We start from the raw sequence: 9,322 nt of genomic DNA on the forward strand, positions 1-9,322 counted from the left end.
TTTGGAGCCCTGGATTTCGGATCTAGAGAGAGCTTTTCCTCTGTAACTGTGAGTTCTGTCTAAACAAAGTGTGGACGGCCACAGTGCAGGCTCACTGCACTTCAACAGAAGACTTAGCTGGAGTGAGTCTGGGAATTGTATTCAGTTGTACAAAAGCCTGGCTGAATGTCGTTAGCTAGACAGACTATTGGCAGCTAGTACTCTTGCTTTCTGTGCCTTCAAATATCTGTATTACCTTGGCTTTGGAGGGCTTAGGTCTTAAGATCCTTTCGTTTGAGACCTGAAACAAATCACTCATGTTCTACAGCTGAGTTGCTTCTGTGTACAGTGTGAATTGTGATACCTATTTCAGAAGGTTGAATACACAGATGTATCTACAAGTTAAACATTGCCAATATTACTACAATAAATACAGCTCCAAAACACAGCAGGAGCCCATATCTATTGACATTTAGCCATCTTTATCTTATCCATAGATTCTGCCGTCTGTGGTTTTAGCCAACAAAAAGATCAGAAGTATTCAGGGAAAAAAATATGTGCAGACTCTGATATTGTTCTCACAACACTATATTATAACAGCTGTTTGCACTGTGTGCACATTGTGCTGCGTGCATAAGCTAGACAGGATTTTAAAATGTATGGAAGAGCCAGGCATGGTGGTGCACGCCTGTAATTCCAGCACTTGAGAGGCAGAGGCAGGAGGAACTACGTGAATTCGAGGTGAACCTGGTCTGCATAGTGAGTTCCAGACCTTCCAGGGCTACATAGTGAGACCATGTCTCAAAACATTAAAATGTCCAGGAAGACTGTATAAGTTTTATGCAAATATTATGTTATTTATGTTATATATTATATAATATCATTTTATTTGATATATAATTTTAATACAATGTTATTATATAACACATATAATATTATGTTATTTATGTTATATAGAGAATTTGACCTGGGGATACTGGCACTAATGCCCCCAGATATCCAGAGTAACTAAGAGACATTTAGAAATGAATCTTTTACTCTGGAGTTTACTAAGTTAAAAAAAGGCAGATGGTAAAAGTATACCCAGGGATTTAGGCCAGCCCCCAGCAGGGCCCTGCTGTCTGTCTCCTGCACACACACCTGCTGTGAGAGGCTGTAGGCACAGGAAAAATGTCTGTGGCTATAAGAGATGGCCTGAGGGAGGGCATTCTTCCCCCGGTTTACCTACAGGAAACCCATAACCATTTGCAGTAAGCTCAGGACACGGGAGACATGAACTGAGGATGCCAGAGTGGGAAGCGGACAGGGGTGGACTGAAGCTCTTCCTGAACCTTGTGTGTGAAACGTGCAAGGGACGTTTAAAGTGCAGTCAGAAGGGTCCTAACCCTAACAGCGAAGGCTCAAGCAGTTTGTATGTGCACACATGCCTGACTGCATGCACTGAAATGTTGTGCGGCTCCACGGCAGAACTGTGTGCAAAAATAGTCTTCCTTCACATGCCCCTCTGGGTCAGTACAGCCCAGCATCAGAAAAGTCATTCATACGCCGTGTCTGCTCATGACACTTTGGGAAGTGCTACCAAAAGGCACACGGCAAAGGGCAAGAGGAACTATCGGAAGGCACAGACTTGATCACAGAATTCCAGTCATCACCAGGATGACGCCAAACTCCTTTGGTCCTGAGAATAGGCTATTCAACCCACACCTCGCAGCTGGCCTCTAAATGTTAAGGGGTTCTCATAAAGTGACCCCTGTTGTGAGTCGTGAGCTAGGCCACATCTGCAGCACACGTGTGTTCACGAATGCAGCCCAGGCAGCCACATACAATCCCATCTGCTGGAAGCTAGGGTACCCTGGAAGCTATGGCTGCGGTTTTAGTGCTTGATGGTAAAAACCATGCTTTTATTTTCCTGAAGTCTCATACGTACCCATCAATTATTTATTACTGTTGGGTTACATGATTTCATTTCAATCTGTCAGTGTTTATCATGGAAGCTCATTTTAATTGCATGGTCTGGGGCATTTCCCCACTTTCTCCTCAGGGCATCGTGTAGCACCTTCCCACATCTGTGTCGGTCGTTCCGCCCATTTATTAGGCTTTGCTACTGGGTGAGGTAGCGTTCCGAAAGATAAATGAATTTCATTCTGTCTTTAAATATTTATGTTTCTTTATGATCTAATATATCATCATGGTTATAGGGGAATTTTCCCCTAATTATAGAAAATATGCCATCAGTTACCTGTCAATTTTGTTTAATAACTCAGCTTTGCAATTCTGGTGCACTGTTCATCGGAGACTCTTAAGAACTCCTTTAGTCTCTCCATTGCCTTCAGAGTGTCACTCTGGGGTGTATGCAGGTCGTGAGTGCACAGAGGATATGAAGCATTAAGTACTTTAGTAGGGTGCCCTTCGTCACTCATCGCACTGGGAGATCCAGGCCTAGAGATCTTCGTGTCTTTGTCTTGCTTTTTCCCAGGGTGGGATGGCAGTCTCTGTAGAAAACCAGTCTCCCTGAAACAATCCATCAGACTTTTCAAAAGAAATTCAATTTTGTCTGGGCTGATGGACGTTAAAAGCATTGCTTTTAAAGATAAATGATGGAAATATCAATATCATAATGCAAAGAACTCCAATTCTTTTGGCTTAATCTCAGCAAGAAGTATGATAAACCAGTTACTGCCTCAGTAGCAGCCTCTGCTTAGGTGCTGGGCATCCTGGAGGTGGGAGTGGCTTTGACAATTCCACTGCCAGGGTGTGAGGCTCCTGTACTCCACGCTCATGACCCCTAGGTGGTCCCCAGTGAAGCACTCCGAAGTCTGGGAGCATCTAGGCTAGAAAGTCCAGGTTTCAAAGGGCCTTAAGGTCTTAGTCCATTTGGTAATTCCAAATTTGTACATGTCTTCTTCTTGAGCAATATTTAAAATGGATGTTTTCAGGAAGGGTCCTAGCAGACAGCTTTATCTCACACCTGTACACCTAAGGGAAACAGAACTATGTAGCATAGGACTTTAACTCAGAGAATAAGGAAAGTGTCAGGAAGGAAGCCGCTGTGCCCCACAAAGCATGTGATGCTGTTGGACAGTATAAAGCATCTTCTTACAGCATAATTTTTCTCTAAAATATTTTTTGGTTTATTCAGAAATTTATTGAGCAGCTAAGGATATAAAGGTATTAAAACATGGCCAAAGATGAGGCATAAGTACAAGTGTAGAAAGCAGTAGAGATCTCTGCATCACAAGAGTGAAAGAAAAATGCTTTAGGAAAACAGATTGCTTCCAGCCTGCAAGGGGGAATGGGCAGCCAATCAGGAAAGGGCACAGAGCTGACACTAGAGGACTGCAGTAGGATTGTTGATGGTCCTCAGTATGGACTAAGTTGTTTCTCCTTTTCCTCCTTCCCCATCTTTGGGCTTAATATACCAGTAGTGCCCAGGACTATTCAATGCGCTTCTTCTCTGCTCGCCTGCATTTTTGCCTTAATGTCTTCTCCAGAACTACGTCCTTTTTGGTGTTTTAGGAGTTTTTGAGCCATTGATCTTGGTGTTTATGATTTTTAAGTCTTTTCCATTTTGGCTTGATTTTTGTGCTTTTTTGGCTGGGCTATCTTGTACAGATTTCCTCACTGGAACTTTTTCTTCAGCTTCCTCGTCATTTTCATCATCCTCGTCATCATCATCTTCTTCTTTTTCTTCTTCCTCTCATCCTCATCATCTTCATCATCATCCTCATCATCCTCAAGTTTTACTTCTTTTTGTGGAACTTTGTTGCCACCTCCAGGAGCAGATCACTTTCTAGACAAACTCAAGACCTTTACGTCCTCCTCGTCTTCATCGTCCGACTGCATCTTCCTCTACAGCTACTAGGTGCTGTCCACTCGTGTGCACAGGCCCTGACCCACACTTCAACCTTAAGACCATAGCTGGTGTCATCTCAGCGTTCCCAAGAGAAAGTGCTGGCTGCACAGACATTTTCTCAGTTGTCAGTGTTTCTTTAATTGGACTGCCTTCACAGTTCATTGCTTCTCCCTCTGCGAAGTGTCATTCGTCTGTTGCCCCAGCACCTGAACTAATCGTCTGAGTGCTCATTCTCATCATTACCCACCTTAAAATGGTGATCTTTGTCAGCTTTTAGTTGACAACTGAACAGGTAGTTCCGAGGCCTAAGAGGGCTCGTGTCCGTGTCCATGTCCATTGACTCTTCATGAGGTAGAGGCACGCACTTCAGTGGGAGAAAGGTCGGAGAGAGAGTACTGCCTGCTGCTCTTCAGAACAGACACGCAGGATGGAATCACGCCAGGGAAACTTACTAAATATTTTTAACTATAGCAGTTATGTTGAGGACTATAATATAAAGCTCATGGACTTTATGCTAAACATGCAACCTCAAAAGGTTTCTGGTTATTGATATTGTTTTCCCAGAATCCTCCAAGTGACTTTATCCTCCTCTTCCAAAGAGATACTTCTGTCCACATCCGAGGATATGCTTGGCCAATGCTTTCTAAATACCTGGTTATGTGTCCATTACTTTTCTGTAGCGACCAAATACCGATAGAAGCATCCTAAAAGTGGAAGGGTGTATTTGTGCTTCCAGCTGAAGGAGTGCCGCCCATCCTAGTGGACAAGGCATGGCTCTTCACTCTGGGGCAATGAGAGCTCACAACTGCCACATCTTCGTATCTCCACGGATCATAAAACAGAGAGTGTTGGGAAGACACAGAGCTGGTCTGTAACTCCCATAGACCCACCGCTGATGTCCTGCATCCATCAGCTAGTTCCTGCAGTCAGACCTAACACAGCCTGCTAAAACAATCCCAGCAGCTTGGGATACAATGTTCAGATATATGAACCTGTAGGAACATTTCACAGTCGTGTAATAGCAGGTCTCGTGAGGCTGAAATACGTCCTCATTTGAAACCACAACAGAACACTAATCTTCAGAGGACACGACAGGGCCAAACTGTGCTCCCAGGACGCTCATGAGTTGCCCATCTGAAAAAAAAAAAATTCCACCCCTTCTAGGTACCATTCAAGGGCATCATTTCCCCTGTTCTAATGGAATAGCAATGGAAAAGAAAAGCTAGTAGACATCAAAACCCTTCATGAACACTCCCTCTTTGAAACAGCAGTCATAAAGCTCTTGAAATATATTCCCATACCCAAGAATGGCTTCCTTTCCCCCATAAAAATGGAGGTTTGGAGGGTTTTTTGTTTTGGTTTGCTTTGGTGTTTGGTTTTTCTTTCCCCAAGATATTCTTGATGCAGAAGAAACAAACTCAAGGCCCAGAGTGCAGGAACACAAGTTCCTGGGTCAGCAGTCCTGATGTGTGGGATTTCTTTACAGCCCACGTCTCCTCGGCACACGCTGCTCGCTTCTAGCCCCTCCACCTTAGTAAAGCTTCATGGCAGGAAGGAGGTGACCCACGTGCTTGGAAGCCTCTTCTGTCCCTTACTGTTACTGTGTTCCTATTACTGTTTTAAGAGTTCATCTTCATGGAACACCACCTTCTAAGTGCTTTATATGATACCTGAAGAAGTAGGCAGCATGTCATCCCATTTCAGTGGGGAAGAAAGCTATCTTTGTTTCCCGGAGTCTCCAATAATAAGTGAGTGAGTGAGTGAGTGAGTGAGTGAGTGAGTGAGTGAGTGAGTGGAGGTTGACTGGGGCAGAACTTGCCCTCAGGTAATCAGTAGCTGTTGGTGAACTAAGCAAACATATTAGCATACAATTACCAGCATGCAGATGTCCCCAGTCACCATGCTGATAGAGGAAACACTCAACCAGGCTCTGTCTTGCTTCCCCAGGCAGTACTACGAGATGCTATACAACACAGCAGATGAGCTCCTGAACCTGGTGGTGGACCAGGGCGTGAAGTACACAGAGCTGGAGTACATCCATGCCCTGACCCTGCTGCACCGCAGCCAGACCGGCGTCGGGGACCAGACTGTCCAGAACACCAGGCTGCAGAGGCTCAAGGAGATCATCTGTGAGCAGGCTGCCATCAAGCAAGCCACCAAGGATAAGAAAATAACCACCGTCTGATGGTGTTCCCTGCTGCGGATGTGGGTGGGGCTCGCTGTGTGTGCAGCCACAGGCTCTATCCACTCAGCATAGCGTGAGCTGACTTAGTTTCGTCTACACTGATGCTTAGCGGATGAAGGTGGATTACTTCCTCCTTAGTTTTGCTTTTCTATGTGAATTCTAAGGAAGTTTGCAGTACAGAATGCTTTGCCTAGTATCTGCTTTAGTGCTGTCTATTCCCAAGGGCTGAGGATGGAGCCAGACGGAGGGCATGCCAAGTTGCTGGACCCCAAGAAAGCAATGAAGGAAAGCTAGCTGCTACCTAAGTTTCCGGACCATCCTGAAACTGCTTAGTCAGGTCTATGGCATAAGCAGGGTTTTTTTTATTCTCTTATCTTTGTCAGTTTGTAGTTCAGTGAGGTGAGTGTGTGCACATTACTGTGTCTCCATTGCCAAAATCAAATAAGAGGCTTCTCAGCTGGCTTCCCTACCAAAAACAGATCTCCTCAAGGCTGGGGAGGAAGCAGCCCTTTCTCCCTGACCATGGATGGTCGGTACTCTAGAGCCTGTACACAGGGTGCCAGTTGGTTTTATAACCTTTTTGTTTTATTCCTTCTGCATTAAAGCCAAAAGTCAGAGCTGGAGGGGTGGCTTAGCAGTTAAGAGCGCTGGCTGCCCTTACAGAGGACCAGAGTTGAGTTCTCAGCCCCCGCCCATGGAGGCTCACAACCATCAGTAACTTCAGTTCCCGCTGACCTGAAGCCCTTTCCTGACTCAGCAAGTACCACATCTATGTGGTGCACAAACACGCGTGCAGGCCAGAATACTCAACACATAAAGTAGGAAAAAAAATCAAGTCAAAACTTATGCTGAAAGTGGAAGGGTGAACGGTGATCTACCCTCCCCTGACCTGACCCTATAAATACATTAATAATAGCTGCAGAGCTTCCCACCTCTCACTTCACAGAGGGTAAATTTGAGGGGCATCTGATGTTCCCTTGCACACCATGTTAGTAACTTGTCTTGTTGCTGTGACAAAAGTTCTCCAGGAAAGGAAGGTTTTTGGCTAACAGTAAGGGCAAGCCCGTCATAACCAGGAGGCCGTGGCAGCCAGAGCTCACAGTCGCTCACACTGCCTCTGCATTCAGGAAACAGTAGCTGATGCTTGTGTTCGGGTGGCTTTCTCCTTTTGATGGAGCCCAGGACCCCAGAATGGTTCCCCCACATTCCGAGTGGGCCTGCTCACCTCAGTTAATCTGATTTAAATTTACAGACAAGTCCTAGTTGGTCGCTGTTGCTGTGATAAACCATGAGCCAAAACCAATACACACACACACCAGCTACACAGACACACAAAAATAAAAGGTTTCAAAGAATTTGACAATGAAAAGTTAAAGCAATTATCATTACAATAAACATTGAATCTACTTAAAAATTCAGAGAGGAATATAGCAATACAAGTATTTAATACTAAGCAATAGAGTTCAGGCCTGCTCAGCTGAAAGCAAGGAAGATGGGACATTTTTCCTGTGTCGCTACCAATGAAGACTTTGAAATTTTTGTTTGTTTGTTTGTTTGTTTGAGACAGAGTTTCTCTGTGTGGCTCTGACTGTCCTGAACTTGCCCTGTAGACCAGGTTGGCCTCAAACTCAGAGATCTGTCTGAGATGGAAGGTATATGCCACCACCCGTGGCTGCAAAGCCTCTTGTTGAATTGCCCTTTTCTAATATGGTGTCTGCAATGTTTGCGGCAGTATGGATCTTGCCACTGCCCCAAGTCCCCACATCATCCTGCTGCTCAAGGGTCACAAGTCACAGGAGGCATCAGTGCAAAGACAAGGAAGCCTCTGGAACATACATGGGAAGCAGAGACAGAAAGGCAGGTGCCATTCAAAGGCTCTTAGGCCCCGTGGGAGGGAATCTTCACACCTGCTTGTAACAGCTTTGGTCTGGATGGGAATAAGCAAAAATTAAAAACTGTTTTGAGAAGCTTAAATGTTGTTTGTTGTTTTTCTTATAGTCTTTATTCAGCAAACATTTCCTGGGATCCGAACATATGGTGCGTGCTGCTACACTTGGGCCATGTCTTAGAATTGATGGCTGTTGATGTGAAGAAACACCGTGTCCAAGTCAGCTCTTAGAAAGGAAAACATTTAATTGGGTGGCTTACAGTTCTGAGGTATGGTTCATTATCTTCATGGAGGGACATGGCGGCATGCAGGCAGACGTGGTGCTGCAGAGGCAGTTGAGGGTTCTACATCTTGTACAGGCAACAGGAGGTGAACTGAGTCACTGGGTGTGGATTGAACATATATGAGACCTCAAAGGTGGCCTCCACAGTGACCCACTTCCTTCAACAAGGCCACACTCCCTAATAGTGCCTTTCCCTTTGGGACCATTTTCTTTCAAATCACCACAGGCCAGATACAGAGACAGAAGACACCCTTATCTAGCATTTAGGAACTGGACTTGAAACCCAACAAGTTCATACCCAAAACTGAGCTAGAAACCAGGTCGGCAGTAAGACAAGACGCCAACAGGCGGCTGCAGAATAACTTTCCAGTACCTTCTGAGAGGAAGGAGGGCTCACAACTGTGTGATAAGAAGTTGAACACACACAGGAGACAATCATGAGAAGCACAGTGTCTCGAACAAGGTTCTCATAAGTCTACCCAAGAAGCAAGAGTGGCCAGAGTGGCAGAGAGCTGTTGGATGGGACCACTTGTGTTTGAAAGCTTTGCTGTAGTCGTTGTGGCCACTTAACTTAGAACTTTGCCTTCTCCTTTTCTCCTTGCCTATTACGAAGGCTTGGGATCTTTGTTTTGTTTTGTTTTGTTTTCTGGTTTTTCGAGACAGGGTTTCTCTGTGTAACAGCCATGGCTGTCCTGGAACTCGCTTTGTAGATCAGGCTGGCCTCAAACTCAGATCCTCCTGCCTCCGCCTCCTAAGTGCTGGGGTTAAAGGGGTGTGCCACCACCTGACTGGGGATGGTTTCCTGGGTGTGGAAAGGGACAGCGGAACCATGAGAGCCAGTAGTACCAGGCCCAGGAGCTGCTACAGAGAATATTGTGAGAGTGGATCCCCACCTTGCTACAACAGTGGCAGACCAGAAAGGCCCGTTTTATACAGAAAAGGTCATAGGAGCCTTTGTCCAAGACTTTCAAATACAAGTCTTTGGTAATTCGCTGGTATTTATTCTGCAAATAGTCAAAACCAATGACACAGCCAGTAGCTGGTTAAGTGGATACAGTTGGATGGCATGGCCACCTCAGAAGCTGCCCCCTCTGGGGACACACTGAATGTTTCTACATGGTATGGCCCTACTTC

General features: G+C 45.4%; 1 protein-coding gene and 1 pseudogene across 2 annotated transcripts in view; one reads left to right on the top strand and one right to left on the bottom strand.

The window, feature by feature from the left end:
• Exoc4 (exocyst complex component 4) overlaps positions 1 to 6,684 on the top strand; it is a 739,210-nt gene extending 732,526 nt beyond the window's left edge. For both annotated transcript variants that reach the window (XM_050147958.1, XM_050147959.1), the window contains one exon: positions 5,780 to 6,684. In XM_050147958.1, coding sequence (XP_050003915.1) covers positions 5,780 to 6,017 — 238 coding nt within the window. In that variant the 3' untranslated portion in view covers positions 6,018 to 6,684. The remainder of the gene's footprint in view (positions 1 to 5,779) is intronic.
• On the bottom strand, positions 944 to 5,770 carry LOC126505179 (nucleophosmin-like; annotated as a pseudogene).
• Positions 6,685 to 9,322: the final 2,638 nt, after the last annotated feature.

Source organism: Alexandromys fortis, unplaced genomic scaffold (assembly GCF_014885135.2).
Source record: "Alexandromys fortis isolate MF-2015 unplaced genomic scaffold, M_Fortis_MF-2015_v1.1 scaffold_57, whole genome shotgun sequence".
Classification (NCBI taxonomy): Eukaryota; Metazoa; Chordata; class Mammalia; order Rodentia; family Cricetidae; genus Alexandromys; species Alexandromys fortis.